Source organism: Myotis nattereri (genome assembly GCF_964212035.1).
Source record: "Myotis nattereri genome assembly, chromosome: 10".
Lineage (NCBI taxonomy): Eukaryota > Metazoa > Chordata > Mammalia > Chiroptera > Vespertilionidae > Myotis > Myotis nattereri.
This window is the reverse complement of record NC_138085.1, coordinates 59711003-59729357: the sequence shown is the minus strand read 5'-3', so window position 1 is coordinate 59729357 and position 18355 is coordinate 59711003. Positions and strand designations below refer to the sequence as shown.

Genomic DNA, 18355 nt, shown 5'->3' with positions numbered 1-18355 from the left:
TACAAGCTGATCAGGTTCCCCCTGCCCACCCCAACCTCTAAGTCCAGTACCTTGATTCTCCAGGGCACTTCTGTCATGGAGGAAAGAAGCACTTGGAAACCCAGTTTTTTGGTGATTAGTGCCCCATTTACTTTCCATTGTGTGTGCTGGGGTAGCCGATGGTAATAATTGGAGATTTGGCCTAAACTTGACACTCGTGTTATTTTTGAATTCTGGGATTTTACAAACACACAATAGATTTGTGAAGTTTCATTTAGCTTCCACATCAACCTCAGTCTCTTCAAAGTGAGAAGACCTGGCCCATGCGAGCTGCAGCCACTGAGCCTACATGTTATTCTGGCTCCTCCTTGCTGGGACCTACTTTAATCACAAAGTGGTTTCCTCGGGGCACAGAGCTTGGATGTCAATGGCCTGTATTAGGTGAGCCCAGGTGGGGGAGTGGAGAGAATGGCTAAGATAGTGAAATATGTTTCTTGCTTTCAGTACAGAGATGGGAAGATAAGCCAGAGTAGGGCTTATCAACTGAGATGACTTATGAAATAAACCAGGCCTTGACTTTGGGCATCAGGCACAGACTGTCCCTCTCCCTCCCCACAGCTGCTGGCCTTCCTGGAGAGGCGTGGCAGGTCTAGGCTACAGGTTCCCAGGTCCTGGGATGTGGGTGTTCCCCTTGATGCTTCAGAGTACCGCCACCCCAAACATGGGATTCCAGAATCTAGCCCCAGCTGTACCACAAGCAATGAGTTAAGAGGAAAATGCTGGGCAGCGCTGGGTGCTGGTCCCTGCTGTTGGTATCTATGAGACCCCGAGCAAGTCGCTGAGTTTCTCTGCTCCCTTCCTGGAAAATGGGACCTTACACAATCCTGAAGATTTGTTCCAGCCACAGCCCCTGCATTTCAACATGCCGGAGCACAGGGATTTGAGGGTTTTTTAAGTCAACGTTCCTGTAATAAAATGTGCATAGACTAAAACTTACTCACTTCAAGTGTACATTTTGATGCGTTTTAACAAACTGATGCACCCACGTAACCCCGAGCACAATGAATAAAGCGGTTCCCAAGCGCCGTAGACAGCTCTCTTCTAGATTCCATGTATATGGAGCCGTGTAGTGTGCACTCTTTTGTGTCTGGCTGCTTTCATTCAGCATCATGTGTTTGCAATTTGAGGGCTGTATTTTTAACTTTTTCTTATGGAAAATTTCAAATATGTACCAAAGTAGAGAAAAAAGTAGAGAGAATCCCCATGTGTCCATCACTCACATCAATTAGCAAGATCTGCTCACTCAGTTAGGGGAGGGCTTTTTCTTTTTTTAAAATTATATTTTTATTGATTTCAGAGAGTAAGGGAAAGGGAGAGAGAGACTGAAACATCAATTATGAGAAAGAATCATTAATTGGCTGCCTCCTGCATGCCCTACACTAGGGATTGAGCCCGTGACCCAGGCAGAGGGAATCCCTGACCAGGAATCAAACCATGACCTTCTAGTTCACGATCAATGCTCAACCTCTGAGCCACGCTGGTCGAGCAGGAGGGCTTTTTACCTGTTAGTTTCACAGCTGCATCCTCGGCAGTGACTCCTGGCACATAGTAGGAATTTACTCTATGTTTGTGGGATGAATGGTGTAGATCTACAGTGTTTTTCCAGAGAATGTTTCTCTCTTAGCTCCATTTCTAAGTTCTCTTCTCACCTTTTCTGGCCCAAGACTGATTCCAGGTTATTCCTGGGAATTTGGTTGGCAACAAGATCCTGCATTAGGAAACCTGAAATCATTTAATGGTAAAAGGAGGTGGGTGACCTCATCTTGACTTGAGAGGCATATATTACAGTGTTAACAGTTCCTATTTCAAAGGCAGCAAGCAGAGCAATAATGAATCCTGGGCCAAAAGAACTGATCTCTATCTAGAATGTTTTCAAAAATAAGGAGGGAAAAGACTTGTAAGTGGAGGGGCAGGGCTTTGCCAGGGCCAGATTGCAAAGTTTTTCCTTTGGGTACCAACCGTTATCCCTGGAAAGCTAAAGCCAGCAGCTGTCAATAATAACACTGCTTTGAAAAGTAGCTGATCAATGAGCAAGGGCCCCCCCGTGGGTTAGAGGCAGAGCAGGGCCAGGTTTGCCACTTAACACGTTCAGTGGGAGACACGGGTCCTGCCGCGGCACGTCTGCTGCGTGGGGCCAGCTCGCTGCGGGGCCTGGCTCAGGAGCTCAGGCCTCAGGCAGGCCGCGGCAGGCAGGGCACTGTCTCCTCCCGAGGCTTTTTATTCCTGGATATCCACACTGTTTTCCACACCTTTTCAGTTCCAGGCAGCACTACTGAGTGCGCCTTTATCCTGCTTCGGGGTCTACCCAACAGTGGGTTGTAAAATCAATTTAGTGTGCCAGGTGAAGACAAACTTTTAATGAAGGATGAGATGGGATGGGATGGGATGGGATGGGAAGGGAAGGGAAGGGAAGGGAAGGGAAGGGAAGGGAAGGGAAATTAGACTAGAACATGGAATGCATCACACAGAGTAAAGGTAGTGTAGAACTTGCTGAATCTTTTCTTAGGGTGTTACAATGAGGTTCTGTGCATGAGGTTATATATAAAATGCATTTTTAACTGTTACTTATAATGGAAAGTTTTGAAGGGCAATGCCTCTCTTCACCCTGATGTCTAAGAAATGACCCCAATAGGCGTGGGAATGGCGGCCTCATGCATGGTGAGGGGGGCAGGGCAGAACGCAGCTGTTTGTTTCTTTCTTTGTAACACGGCAACACCACTCCTGGCAGAGCCACTCAGGCCTTCGCACACGTGAACGCATTGACGCCTCTCGGCAGGAGGCAGGCCGCCACACGCCAGGGACAAGGGCCTGGGGGTCAGAACAAGCTGAATTCTTTCCTGGCTCTTTCCTCCGGCTGGCGTGCACCTTGGGCAAGCCGGTTCCTAATCTTAACCATGGGGGTTGTGGCCTCCAGTCGGCTTGTGTGTGAGGTTCAATGAGTCAGGCAGGTAAGGCACTTAGGGAAAGTGAGCTTTATTCTACTTCCCACATGAAGACACTGAAGCTGTGCCAAGCACTGTGCTGGTACTAGAAGTACAAAACAGCCAGCCACACAGACCCAGCTTCCAGCCCAGTGGCCAAAACAGTGATGGAGTAAGTCAGTACCTAGTCACACTGACGAGGAGGCCAGGAAAGAGAGGCATGGGGCGATCCAGCTGTGGGAGAGGGACCAGCCTGGGTTGTGGGCGGTTTTCCGGGGAAGGGGCATTCCTTTCCCACATAGCAGCGCGAGACCCTTCTCGTGAGTGGCCTCAGGAGTTTCCAAGCTCCTCTGCTGCATTTGAGAGGGAAATGGACCCTCCTCTGCTCTCGTTTCTGGTCTTGGAGGGTGGTGAGCTCACCAGTGTGAGAAAAGCAATTGCCCTCTGACTCCTCTGGGGACTCAGCAGCATCCATCTAATTAACCGGGAGCTTACCAGGCTGGGCTGTGACCTGGGCACCGCCAGTAATGGGAGGTGCAGCTGGTGGGACTCACCCTGAGACGCCACTCTCGCTGGGGAGCCCAGATTCATGGGGCCCTTAGAGGCTTGGTGGCTCTTCAGCTCTGCATGCCAGCAACCGAGGCCACCATGGCTCTCTCCTTTGGACCACGGATTGGCCGGGAACCAAGTGGCTTCCCATTGTTGAATGCCATGAAACTAATCACTTGTGCTTAAAGAGCAAAGGGGTCTCGATTTTCTGCTCCCCTAAAAGGTGGAGGCAATTTTGCCAAGTAGAGTAGAATTCACAAACTGGAGAATTATGCAACCCATTCACTGAAAAATTAGGAGACCTGCCATGAGTCTTTGACATCATCCTCCTGAACAAAATTAATCTCTTCTAACATGATGAACAAGGTAATTTTCCTCCTAACATGAGTCTCTGCTATCATCCTCCTGAATAAGATGGAAAACGTGACCAAGGCTGGTTGACTCGCAGTGGATTTAACCACACTCCCAAAGTGTGCTGGCGGGGCTGGATGTGAGCGTTGTCAGAGCACTGTTTGTAGAGGGCAAGGTAGAAGGTTCTGAGCCTGACTCCGTCTTACATACTATTGTTATGAGCATCTTGATAGAGAGATGGGAGGCTTGCCAATCAAATTTTAGGGTGACCAAAAGCTGAAGGATATAGCAGATAAAGATAGGATGAAAGAATTAAAATGACATTTTCATATTACTTTAGAGTTCAAGTGCGCTTTACTTAGAGGCTCTCTTATAACCCTCGGCAATCTAGGTATATTTATTATCCCCATTTTTTTTTTTTTTTTTGCTAAATAAATCGAGATTCAGAGAGGGAAATTATAGAATCATTATTTATGGTGATCTTGACAGGCTAGAAATAAATACCAAAATAAGAAGAAATCAAGGCTAAACATAAAGCGTCACATTTAGATTAGAAAAGTCAATTTTTAGGAATTGGGGGTATGTGTTCGTTTCCTAAGGTTACCACAACACAGTATCACACACTGGGGGGATTAGATAACAGAAATGCAGTGTCTCACTTCTGGAGGCTAGGTGTCAGCTGGGCCATGCACCCTCTAAAACCCACACGGGAAGAGTCCTTTCTATCCCCGTTCAGCTCCTGGTAGTCTGCATGTTCCTTGGCTTGTGGCAATGCTACCCTGTCCATGGCTCTTCAGGTGACTTGCCCTCTGAGCATATCTATCTCTGTGTCCAAATGTCCCCTGCTTACAAGGTCATCAGTCATACTAGGTTAGGGTCCACCCTAGTGACTTCCTCTTAATTTGAGTACATCTGTAAAGACCTTAATTCCAAATCAGGTTCCATTCTGAGGTACTGGGTATTAGGATTTCAACATATCTATTTGGGGGACACAAGTCAACCTATAACAGGGTTCCATTGGATTGGTACAACTATGATTTATCACAGCTACTTAAGAAATGATAACACCTTGATAACTATCTTAGACATCGGTTTAATTTGAGGGTTTCCACCAGGTAGAGGGTCATGCCATTGAACATGGCAATGCTCACACGAGAATAGATCAGCTTTGGCCACCACATTCTAAGAAGGAGGTGGATGAAGGACAGTAGGAAACCACAGAGACATGGACAAGACAGGTGCTATGACGGTTCTGTGGGCAGCCCAGGGAAGCATGAATTCTCTGTACCTTTTGCTCTGTTTTCTATAAAAGAAGTCCAAAAGTATGGCCAGTTCTTGGTTAACAAAATCTAAAGGGGGTGGGGGATGGAGGACTATGTTTAGAGAAATTCCTAGGTAAATGGTAGTTAACTTGAAATTCTTTTCCAACCCAGCATTCCAGCCAGGCAAGACACTATGGAGCCAGGCTGCAGTTAACTGATGTTGCGAAAGCATTCTCGTTGTTGAAATTCTTGCCTTTTCTTTTAGAATATTGTAAAAAAGGAAAATGGAGCTCAGATAAGACTATTGACATTTCAAAGCTAGGAGGAATTTTGGGTTTGACTGTTACAGTAAATGAAATTATTTTGAGCAAATGGATATCAGGTGTCTGCTGTGTGTCCTGCTTTGTACTAGGTACCTGGAGGGAAATGAGAGAATATTAGGACACATGTAGACTATGCAGTGGTTCTCAACCTTCCTAATGCTGCGACCATTTAATACAGTTCCTCATGTTGTGGTGACCCCCAATTTCATTGTTACAAATTGAACATAATTAAAGCATAGTGATTTATCACAAAAACAATATGTAATTATATATGTGTTTTCTGATGGCCTTAGGCAACCCCTGTGAAAGGGTCGTTTGACCCTCAAAGGGGTCGCGACCCACAGGTTGAGAACCGCTGTATTAGAGGAAGGGACCAAATGTGGGATCTAGGAGGTACTATGGGGACTGGGAAGAGAGTGAGATGGGGTGAGGCCGGTGTCAGGGGAGACTTGGGGAGTTGGAACGGGATATGGGACCTTGAGGAAAGCTGGCATTTTGGTGACCAGCGCTGGTCACAGTCATGGGCAGGACACCCCTGGCTTGTAGTCATTCTACCTAGGCTCTTGCTGTCATTCCAGGCAGAGGTGAAGAGGTGGGCAGGGACATCAAGGCAGCCACATGACAGCCAGTCCCGTGCCCCAGCCTGTAATCAGGTAGTTCTCTAGGGTTTTCTGTTGCTCTCTCCTGACGATCGAATGGAGACAGAAGCAGGCATCACTGGCTCCTCTGAGGGCTTGTGTTTGTGACCTCGGTACAGGGAGGGCCAGGAGAGACTTGCATTGGCCATAGAGGAAGCAAGCGCTGAGGAAGCATGCCTGTCCACGTCTGTGCCTGGCTCCAAGCCCTGGCACACCCAGCTGAGACCCAGGGCTCAGTGGTCTTGGAGTGCTTTGTAAGATGAGCTCAGTGGCTTTGCTTCTGAGATGCCATTTCTCAGAAGGCTGTGGAATGATGGCAGCTCAGTGACGAGGGCATGGGGCAGGAGGCAAGGAGGGGAGAGGGTGTTCCAGACAGAGGACCAGCCATGCAAAGGCTTGGAGTCAGGAGCCAGCCAGCGAATCCAGAGAACTGCATGGGAAATGAAGCTGGGCAGATAGGCAGGGACGAGATCCTGAAGGGCCTTAGAAGTGTGTGTGTATAAGAACCTGGGCTTTCCCCAAGAGCAGTGAAGTGCTGATAGAAGAACCTTAGTCACTGGAGGAAGCACTGGAATGTTTGGATTTGGAGGCAGACAGAGAAATGTAAGATGTAGTCCCTGCCCCCAGCAGCGCATGGCGCTGATGGGCAGATCACATGGACTGTGCTGGGTAACAGCCACGCTGCCCATGGTGCCTGCCCATGGCACACAAGCTCTAAAACTCAGAGGCAGAGTGGAAACTCACATTTATTGGGTGCCCGTTAGTATCAAGGGCACGGAGGCACCTAACATTTGGCCTCTCAAGGCACCTATTGCCACCTGCATTCTACAGATGAAAAGATCAAGGCTCAAAGAGTGCCTTCACACGGTGTCATATAAGCAGAAAGGGACAGTGCAGGGATGAGAAGTCAGCGGGTGCTCTTTCTCCTCCTCTATGCAGCCTCTCCTCGGTGTGGGCCAAGGGCTGGGGGATGGCTTCATGGGAAGATATGGTCTGAAGAGTTAGAAGGTTGTTCCACGTGCCCCAGTGTCACCCTTCAGGCTGTGCAGTGTGGGCTGAGTCTGGCTTAGACATTAGGGAGGCATCTGGGATGACCAGGGGGCTAGGGGACCAGGCAGTGTCTCTGGGAGTTTGCCCATTGGAATCTTGGAGTCAAGTTTTGTGCCTGTGAGGGAGGCAAGCAGCTTCCCAAAAAATAAAACCAGTGAGTGAAGGATATAATCCGCAGTTCTCCTCAAATCTTGGGATGTTCATTGCTGCATACTAGTACATGCTATGAATAGGCAGTGATGGTGAACCTATGGCACGCGTATCAGAGGTGACACGTGAACTCACTTTTTTGGTTGATTTTTCTTTGTTAAATGGCATTTAAATATATAAAATAAATATCAAAAATATAAGTCTTTGTTTTACTATGGTTGCAAATATCACAAAATTTCTATGTGTGACACGGCACCAGAGTTAAGTTAGGGTTTTTCAAAATGCTGACACGCTGAGCTCAAAAGGTTCGCCATCACTGGAATAGGCAGACATAACTGCTTTGGAAAACTTGCCAAGTCTCTAAGGTGAATAATCAGGAATAGCACATCGTGTGGATGCTGGCTATTTGACGTGGAACTGAGGAGCTGCATGTACCTAAGATGTCCAAGGAAAACAGGGCCTGGGCCAGGTTGCATAAGCGTGTGGATGAGCCAAGAACGTTTTCCTGTAGAGCTCTTAAAGAATGGCACCTCGCTCAGATGCCACAGGCGATTCTGACCCCTGGAAAGTCCAGAGCTGAGCGAGATGGCTCCCCAAGGTAGCCTGCCACGGAGCTAGAGGTGCTCTGAAAATGGCATTCCTGGCTGTGTTGACTGAGTCTGATTCCCAGTACATAACCAGCGAGTTGTGAAATTCAGCTATCGTATGGAATCTAGGTCTGTCACATGCTTAACTGACCTCAGGAAACAAAACCCGTGTCCATGACTAATAGACACCAATGACTGAAAGGTGAAGCACAAACAAGTAGATAAACAGGGAGGGCCGATGCCAGAGCCTTGCAGATTCCCCGGGAGCTCCCCCTTGTCAGTGACCAGAGAGAGTAAGCCGGCACGGAGGGGGTCCTGCCCTGAAAGGACAGGAGACCTGGGCATGGCCCGCCCTTGGTGATGTTACATTGCATTTTCCTCCTGCCCCATCTCTTGGCCTCTCTTGTTCACCCAACTCCTGCCCCTCCTACCCGCCGGTCCCCTTTGCTCTCCTGCCCCTAATAGGGATGCCCAGGGCTGCCTTCTGGGATGATCCTCAGTACTTCCCAAGGCACCGCCACCTTCTACCCCTCCCACACCTCCTTCTGGACTCATTTCATCCCACATCGCAGGCCCATACTCTGTAACCCCTCCCCACTCAAAGTGCGCCCATCCCTCCTTCAATAGAGACCTTCGGGAGAGGCATCACAACACCTTCGCCTGAGGTACCGGCCCTCCCAAGTCCCATGTGAGTCACTGTGAGGGATGGGCTTCTTTTCCCCTCTGACATCCATCTCCTCTCCGTCCATTTTCCTCTTGCTCTGTACACACTAGAGATATGAAACAGATAGTCCTTGTGCCTGGGGCCAGCCCTCCTGTAGAGGTGATTAAGCCACTAGGCTTGCCCATTTCAAGGACAACACATGTTTCCTTCAGCTGCAGGTCCTGTCCCCACCACTCAGGTTCTCTGTATCTCCCTCTGTCACCCATCCAAGGTCTCTGACACCTACCTACTGTGTAGCTCAAGCCCAGGGAGAAGATGCCAGGCTGCCCTGATGGGTTCTGGAAGATTATCTCATCCCTGCTCCATGCTGCCCATCTGATTCTGATTTCAGTCCTGGACAATTTGCACAGTCTCCCCTGCTGAGCTCGCCCTGTCCACATTACGCACACTCTCCTCCACTCGCAGATTCGGTGCCACCAGGCTGGCCTGCTGACAAGCCCTCCTGGCTTTATTGCAGTCTAGCGGCTTTACCTAAATATCTCCTGATAGAATCTGACCCTGGCCATGGCTTCCCACTTCTCCAGTCAACCCACACCGTGGACGCATCACGCTGGGACCTACACTTGAGTCTGACTCTGCTCTTAACTAGTTGGCTGACTCTGGCAAGTCACCTCTGTGAACTACGGTTTCCTCATCTGTGCAATCAGGATAATAATACCCCATTCCAAGGATCCAATGAGCAAATGGACGTGAAGGTGCTATAAACTGTAAAGCAGCATCCCAAGCCGGGTTCTGCGGAACTCTGCTTCAGGAGAAAATCTATGTCGGCTTTGAGGAGGGCTGACCTAAGCAACATGCACTGGGTTTCCTGGCTCTAGGATGTCTCAGAGCCTTTAATTTGCCAACGTGCATAGCAAATGCAGGCAAGGCACAGGGTACACAATAAAGCTTTATCTCAAAACCACTTTTTTCATAGACTACTTATTCACATATTTTAAGTTACTATTTTCTACAGATCAAAGCATTTATTAATAGTATGCCTCCTACAAATAATAATGCTAATCTTTCCACAAAATTGATTCCATCATCCAGGTCTCTGGCCCTGAGTAACACCAGTCAGTCTGTTTCTTAAAAAGTATTATCGGCACCCTTCCATCTTCTCAGCTGTGCGCTGTGGACTGTGGGGGACAGGGGCCTGCTTTGGAAGGCTCCACAGTTGGACTCCACTCTGGCCTCCCACCATCCTCACGCTGGACTCTGCCCCAGGCAGCGTGGGGAACCCATTGTCCTGTGTACACATCCTTCCTGTTCCTGCCCCCTGCTTTCGTCCCATCTTTCTTCCTGACAAGGTGCCTGTCTCCCGTCTCTACCAACACGATTGTGACTCAGTCTTCAAGTCTCAGCCAAGCCCTCACTTCTCCATGCAAGTTTGTCTAACCAATGCAGACTGTCCCGGCAGGAAGACTGGCTCCCAATGCAACTGGAAACCCCTAGAGGCAGGGAGCATTAGATACACTTCCTGTTTTCTCCCCCAACCAGGATTTGTGTGATTGCCCTAAACCAAGGCAAACTTTTTGACTTGAGGGCCACAATGGGTTCTTAAACTGGACCGGAGGGCCGGAACAAAAGCATGGATGGAGTGTTTGTGTGAACTAATATAAATTCAAAGTAAACGTCCTATCTAATAAAAGAGAAACATGATAATTGGCGTATGACCGCTACCCTTCCCATTGGCTAATCAGGGCAATATGCAAATTAACTGTCAGCCAAGATGGCAGCCAGCAGCCAGGCAGCTTGAAACTAACATGAGGCTTGCTTGCTTTAGTGACGGAGGACTCCAACGTTCCCCGCCTGCCCCTGCAGGCCTCTGAGCTGTAAGCAACTATGTAACAAACATAGAAGCTAAACAAAACCCCAGAAACCTGCCGGGCTTCAGCCAGCAGGATCGCAACATTGTAAGCAAAGGCCAGAAACCTACTTTCAGCAGTGGAGGCCTAAGAGCTGGAGCCAAGCCTCAAAGCTAAAGCTGGCCCAGAATAAAAAAAAAAAAAAGAAAGAAAAAAAGGAGCAGTTGGGAGCTTCAGTCACCCCCAGCCTGAAAACAGCCCTCAGCTCCTCACCCAGACTGGCCAGGCACCCCAGTGGGAACCCCCACCCTGAAGGGTGTGTGACCAGCTGCAAACAGCCATCATCCCGTCACCCAGGCTGGCCGGGCACCCCAGTGGGGACCCCCACCCTGAAGGATGTGTGACCAGCTGCAAACAGCCATCATCCCCTCACCCAGGCTGGCCAGGCACCCCAGTGGGGACCCCCACCCTGATCCAGGACACCCTTCAGGGCAAACCAGCTGGCACCCACCCATGCACCAGTCCTCTACCCTATATAGTAAAAGGGTAATATGCCTCCCAGCACCGGGATCAGTGGAGCCACGAGGCCTCCCGGCACCAGGATCAGCGTGACAGGGGGTAGCACCCAAACCCGCTGATTGCCCTGCGGCTCTGTGTGTGACAGGGTGCGGCGCCCCAACCCCCTGATCGGCCCTGCTATGTGTGTGACAGGGTGTGGCGCCCCCCCCCCCCCCACGGGCCCTGCTCTGTGTGTGATGGGGTAGAGCCATAACCTCCCCATCGGCCCTGCCCTGAGTGTGACAGTGGTGGCACCCAACCCCCTGATCGGCCCTGCTCGGTGGGTGATAGAGGGCGGTGCCCCAACCCCCTGATGGGCCCTGCTCTGTGCGTGACGGGGGCTGCCCCCCAACCCCCTGATTGGCCCTGCTCTGTGCGTGACAGGGTACAGAGCCCCAACCCCCCTGATGGGCGCTGCTCTGTGAGTGACAGGGGTAAATGCCCCAACCCCTTGATTGGCCCTGCTCTGTGCATAACAGGGGGTGGCGCCACAACCTCCCCATCGACCCTGCCTTGAGTGTGACAGGGGATGGTGCCCCAAACCCCCAATCGGCCCTACCTGTAGCATGACTGAGGGTGGAATCACAACCTCCCGATCGCCCTGCTCTGTGTATGACGGGGCGGTGCCCCAACTCCCCAATCGGCCCTGCTCTGAGCCCGACCAGGGGCTGCACCTAGGGATTGGGCCTGCCCTCTGCCACCCGGGAGCAGGCCTAAGCCAGCAGGTCGTCATCTCCCGAGGGGTCCCCAGACTGCGAGAGGGCACAGGCTGGGCTGAGGGCCCCCCCTCCCCCCCGAGTGCACAAATTTTTGTGCACCGGGCCTCTAGTCGTTACATAAAAGGGTACGGTCTTTTTTTTTCAATAGTTTTATTCATTTCAAACGGGCCAGATCCGGCCCGCGGGCCGTAGTTTGCCCTCGGCTGCCCTAAACCCTGCTTTGGGAGCTTGAACCTCCAATGGCGGGAATGGGAGGGAGGAGTCCTTCTGAACTGGGTGGGTTTATTTGCACCATCAGTTATTCAGTACACGTTTATCATTGGGAACCCAAGGTTGAGTAAGATAAGGCCCCTGCCTTTAAGAAGCTCTTGGTCGAGACAAAAACATAAACAATTCATTTCGAGCTAGAGTGCTGAGTGTAACAATAGAAATAATATGGGAGCACAAGATAGGGTTCATGGTGAGAGCAGCTTAGGACCAAGGCAGGATTCCCAGAAGACATTCCCACCCCTGTCCATGGCAAGGTTATGGGGGTCTACCTATAGGGGAGAAAGAGCACTGGAAACTTTGTGGGAGGGGATTGAGTTTGTTACCATGGTTACAGAGAAGGAGATCTCAATGAAGCCAGAGGGTTAGGGCAGGCACTGGAAGGGGGAGTGTGAGATGGGAACTATGCATCCCACTCTCCCAAACACACACACGCGCACACATGCACACACACAGTCTGTGGGAATCCCACTTCCCTGCTTTTCCATCGTACCCTCTCACTCCTTCTTCCTTCTCACCTGGATCCATTTTTTTCCTTTCCAAGTCCTCTGTTGCCTTCTGGTCCTGGGGCCATCCATCATGACCTCATTGGAACAGCTCTGTGTCTGCTCTCAGTAGCTAGTGGCCTGCTTTGGCGAGAGGCTGGTCAGCGCGATGCCCACTCCCTGTGGGGGGCCCTGGGGAGGAAGGGCAGCCTGGAGTCAGTGCTTTCTCTTTTCTTCTCACAGAAAACCAAAAGAGACGTCAATAACTTTGACCAAGACTTTACCCGGGAAGAGCCAGTACTCACGCTTGTGGATGAAGCAATTGTGAAGCAGATCAACCAGGAGGAATTCAAAGGTTTCTCCTACTTTGGTGAAGACCTAATGCCCTGAGCGTGCCCCCCCCCGCCCCCCCAGGTGGAGTTTGGTGATGCTACAAGAAGGGGTGCCGTGAAGATGGCTGTTTTCCAGAGGCTCAAAAGGTCTTGAACTACTTCTCCTCCCCGGAGCCCCAATCCCTGTCCACTCTATTTATTGCATTCCCTTAGCCCAGGCCAGCTCCTGCCTCCTTCTGCCTGGTGACCAGAAGGCACTCTTGGCTCTCAGCGCACCGGGAAAGCAGCACCATGTTGGGCCGGCCATTAGCTGGACACGTCGCTGTGTTGGGTCTGTTGGGGAGCCTGTTTCTACTTCTCAGGGGCTCCTGGCAGTGAAGCGACTTCAGTTCTTTCACTGCAAAGGAAAATGTAAAAGGCAAACAAGAAGACTCGGGCTCTGCAATTGAACGTAGAATTCCAACAACTCTTGCTTCTCATCCCCCCAGTCCGCCCCCGCCTGCCATCCTCTGCCCTTCTGTGCGGGGGAAGAGACTGCTTCTTCAGCCTGAGGGGGGCGCCCTGAGGTGCCTGTGAAGGAGAGAGACTGGGCGATGCGCAGGTTGGCTGCCTATGGTGGTGTGTCTGGAATGGCTAATTCTTGCTTGCTTTGGTGTTGGCTTGGGGGCATGCCAAAGTTGTGGAAGCATGTATCTTGTGGAAGAAATTACTCTTTTTGAAAAAGAAAATTTGATTTTGCACTCTCTTAACGTTTGGAAAAGATATCCTCAAATTTGCTAATTGGCCAACAGATACAGATTCCAGTGTTAATACAGGTTGATATTAAAGGGCTAATATGCAACGAGGAACCAGTCGTCCAAGGTTTATACTCCTAATGCATTGGTGGCGCACGGGGGCTGTACGAATTGAGAGAAAAGGAAACAAGCGTGGTCCTCGTTATTAACATTCTGCCTGAATACGAAGGCCACCACCCTGATGGCCACGACCCTGGGGTTCTCGCAAAACTCAGCTCCCAAATTCTCTTTCCACTTTCGTCCTGAGTTCCCAGCATAAACTCTATTTATTTCCTGCAGCAGTGTGTTATTTTTGCGCACTTCTACAAAATGGTAGTACTACTGTGTTGTGGTTTTTAAACATTAAACATGTAAAGTTGAATATGAAATATCTGCTTTCGGAACAAGCAGAATGAGGTTAAACATGAGCCCTGCAGAGCGTGTCAAGAGCCTGAAAAGCAACTTGCCTGGAAACTGACAGTGTGGCTGGCCGGACTGGGAGGCTTGTTCCTGTGTGACGCGGAAAGGCAACTCATGTGGACACTACTTAATGGATGCGATGTTACCTCCTGTAGATATGCTAACAGTGTTACATTCTTTTATTCCCAAGGGTTCTCTGTGGCTTTGTGTATATGTTTCCCAGAGGTCATTTGATTATCTATTTTGCTGAACTGATTTAGCAGGGAATGGAATCCATTCCAACTGTTGCACGTGGATTTCCCAGCTGCCCCTTAATATATATACTTGTGAGTGGCAAAGTGGCACCCACGAAGCTTTTTGCCTTTTGTACATTTGAGATTTTTGTATATAGTGTTTGCTGCAAGGCCTGTGGAATTAATTCATTGAATTTAGAGGTATCAACTGCTGCATGTTCAGGCATATTATAAAACTTTAGTCTATGAAAGAATAATTCTAATAACGTCCAGGTGCAATACTCTGTATGTGTATTGGTTCAAGTTACCGAGAGATAAGTTGTGTTTGTTTCTTGCGGGGGGGCGGGGGGGAGGGGGGCGCGGTCAGGGAGCTCCTGTGTATTGTTTATTTCATTTTGGGTTTGTTTTAAAAGATGTAAACATATATTAAGCTATATTAAATCTCACATATAGTTCTCCTGGGCTCTATTCTGCCCTGATAGAGATGGGGAAGAGAAAGGAATGTTTTTGGATGGTGGTGTCAAAGCCTGGACAGTGACCAGCTCGAGCCCATAGGGAGTTGCTGTCCGTATTTGCACCTGGCAGGTCACGGCCTTTGTTACTAATGGTGACGTTTAGTTCTCTTTTGTTTTTATTTTTTAAAAACTCAGGTGTAATTATTATCTGTTCTTATGATAATTTCAAATACTATGCTCTATCAATTTGTGTGTTTGGCACACCAGCGAAGTGATGAAGAACAGTGGATTAATTTAATTTATCTTCGGTAACTTGACGTGCTGGGGAGAGACTATCTTTTGGAGTTGAGTACAAGCACAGCAACATCTTCATGGTGGCATCATCTCATTTTTTTAGGAAGACATGACAATGCTGCCCATCATACTCATGCCTCACTACTGCTCTCTCTTTTTCCTCTGCTTCCCTGGCCATGAGAAACTTTGAACAACCAGGCCAGCTCCAACTGCAATGCCAAATGGCCTTGTCCAAGGGTGTGGTGGTGGTCCCATGTCGGCGGGGGTTGGACCCTTTCAACAGGACAACTGGCATTTTTGCTGGGAAGTCAGATAAGAATACATTCCACCCAGCAGCTCCAGGCAGTCAGTCAACAGGTTGCCTGGCCCAGTGACGACCCCGTCAGTACCCGAAGCGCCATGCTTGCTGGGACGCCTCCTCCTTGGGGCTGGAGCTGGTCAAGCTCTCACACTGGCAGATTCAAATCCCATGTTGTCTATAGGAAAAGGCTTGTGTGTTCCTTGAGTGTTCATTGCTTCATTTTAGTTTTCACAAGCGTTTGGAAGCGGCACACTGTTACATTTCTGCTGATTCTAATCTTTCCAGCTCTCTCTGAAAAGAAAAGTGGAGTGTAAAAAAAAAAGCCAAAACACATATGAAGGATAGCTGTCCTCCTGTGTTCTCTCATGATGGAAGTGAGAAACCTTGTGGAGTGGAAACATAACTTTTTCCTCCAAAGGTGAAAAAAATCAATGCATTCTTGCTTTAAGGAAAAACAGAAGAAAGCTAAAAAAGAAATTACCTCTTTTTAAATTATGTGCAAAATAATTCTGGCTAAATAGAAAATGTATTCAATTTTAAGGATTTTCTTTTTTTTTTTTGTATTGTGATGCTTTAATTTGTACATTTTTTCCCCTTTCTGGATGTAATTTTAATCTCTTGCCATTCATTAGTGTTATTTCATTGTAAACATTATTGTGCCAAATGTACTGTATTCAAAAGGATGTGAATGTGTATGTTTTCCGGACCTAATAAATACAATGATGTTAAATCTTATTTCTCGGTCTCAGTGAACATTTTTGTCTCCCCTGTGAGTGGCAAGGTGGCACCAGTGGAAACCTAGACATAGTTTCCACTTTCCCCTTGTCCTTTGGCGATGCACAAAGGAGGCCAGTAACCTGATTTGCACACTCCCCTTGCCCACCTCAGCCTCGCCTCTGCTCTGGGACTGCCGGCCAGAGGGATGAAGGGCCCTGCATGGGCTGGATGTGGCGCTGGCTGTCTCGGAAGGAGCTGCTTGGGACACGGGCAAGCAAAGCAGGCAGCACCCTGGTTCTGTCTTCTCCAGAACCAGTGCTGGACCTCCTTGCAACCGATGCTCAGTCAAGCTTCTTCAGGACTCGGTCTCTGACCTGCTACTCAGAACCTGGAGCCCAAGAAACTCCTCCCAGGCTGAGAGCCCCTTGCAGGCTGGGCGGGGAGTGCTGACTGGCCCGTGGAGTTTCATGCTAAGCTACTGTCCACCTCCCCTCTCAGCCGCCTGAGTTCCTCCTTCACTCTGGGACCCCTCCCTCCCTCCCTCTCCACTCATGTTGTGCTGGCTCTCCAAGGCTCCTCCTCCTCTTCTTTCTCCAGCACGGATTTTTCAAGAGCATTTGAAACTCAAAGGCATACTTGAGTTCACCAGAAATTTCAAGGAACCAAAACTCCCTGTTCTGTAAGAGTGTGGGAATGATTGCAGTTTTACTATGTGTCATTCTCAGAGGACGGGATGACCCAACTTGTCAGCCCACAAAGTCACTGCTTCATACGCCTGCCGCTGGCTTTGGCATGTATATCATCCTGCAGGTGCTTTCCTCTCACAGTCTTCCCCTCCCAGCAGTGTGGCCTGGCTCCCTCAAGACGTGAGCATGGACCTCAGACCCACCTCACAAAGAAGGTTGTGCTTATCACAGAGTTTAATAAACCTCTCTGAGTGGGCATCTGTTTCTAGGGAAGTGACCACCCCAGAAGAAGCAAGCTTCCCACCAGTGTGTCTGTCTTACCATGAATTTATGTGAAAGTCAGGGGAAACAAATTAAAAAGAGCTGTTCTGACAAGGCCAGAAGACAGCTCTGGGGATTTCACCGAGTGAAAAATGACCTGCCTACACCTCTCTCGTCCAGTGGCCCAGAGACCCGCTCCAAAGTCCTGGCGATGCGAGAACTCGTCCTCCCAAATCATGTGCTCCACGAATCACACCGAAGCTATAAGAAAGGCCAATTGCTCATTAGCATCCCTGGTTTGGACTTTCTCCCCTGACCTCAACCACGTCCCAGGCACTGGCAGGTCTGTTCCAGGGAAGCCCTGACCACTGGTCCCTGGCAAGGGTTAGATGCTGCTTTAAGAAAGGCTGTCTGTGTGGCTGTGCCCTGAACTGAGAAACAGCAGAGGGAATCTGTGGGAAGAATGCCCCTTCTCTATGTCCTTGCAGTCCCGTATGTGGCTTACCAGCACCTGAAGTTCTCATGCAATAAAATAACAGGAGGCATGTGCTGCCCTGGCGCTTACCGTGGCAAAGAGGTAGATTGGAAAGAAGGCTTAGAAGCCACATTATGCATTCTGTTTTTCAGTGTAAAGCACTTTAGACTAGATTAGTGATGGCGAACCTATGACATGCGTGTCAGAGGTGACACGTGAACTCATTTTTTTGGTTGATTTTTCTTTGTTAAATGGCATTTAAATATATAAAATAAATATCAAAAATATAAGTCTTTGTTTTATTCTGGTTGCAAATATCAAAAAATTTCTATATGTGACACGGCACCAGAGTTAAGTTAGGGTTTTTCAAAATGCTGACACGCCAAGCTCAAAAGGTTCATCATCACTGGCCTAGATAATGGTACTACCTTCGTGGTATGTTAGTTTTAAGCTAAACCTAAAGGGTGACCAGCGGTGGTGATCAGGAGTACGGCCTCCAGGAATGGACAGCTGGTTGAATAAATATCATTTATTCAGAAGGCAAGAGCTTCAGCTCTTTGATATCCCATCAGCACTTGCAGGGAGGGGGTGTTATTAGCATAAATAATTCTAGGAAAGGAGTTCCTCAAGGAAAGTGGCCTGGCATGTTCATTAGCATAAAGGAAGTCAGAAAGGTGATAGGAATGGTGCTTGAGATGAGTAGATTGGCAACGATATTTTAATCACATTTAAAAACACACAGGCTATGAGAACTTCAACTTCCCTACTAATCAGGGAAATGAAAATTTAAATCAAACCTCATTACCATATCACAGCCACCACCAGAAGGACTCCATAAAAAAGGCAGACACAGCAAGTTTGGAGCCATCAGAACTTTCAGTGTTTCTGGTTGGAGTATAAAATGGTGCAACCACTTTGAAAAACTTGGGCAGTGTCTACTATAGTCAAATGTGCAGACCCTGGACTCAGCTGAAAATTTCATCAGCGGCAGAATAGGC

The 18355-nt window shown here is 49.0% G+C and overlaps 1 protein-coding gene across 2 annotated transcripts in view; it reads left to right on the top strand.

Moving 5' to 3' along the window:
* PRKCE (protein kinase C epsilon) overlaps nucleotides 1-15953 on the top strand; it is a 444584-nt gene extending 428631 nt beyond the window's left edge. For both annotated transcript variants that reach the window (XM_081100552.1, XM_081100553.1), the window contains one exon: nucleotides 12654-15953. In XM_081100552.1, the coding sequence (XP_080956678.1) occupies nucleotides 12654-12800 (147 nt within the window). In that variant the 3' untranslated portion in view covers nucleotides 12801-15953. The remainder of the gene's footprint in view (nucleotides 1-12653) is intronic.
* The last annotated feature ends 2402 nt before the right edge of the window (nucleotides 15954-18355 follow it).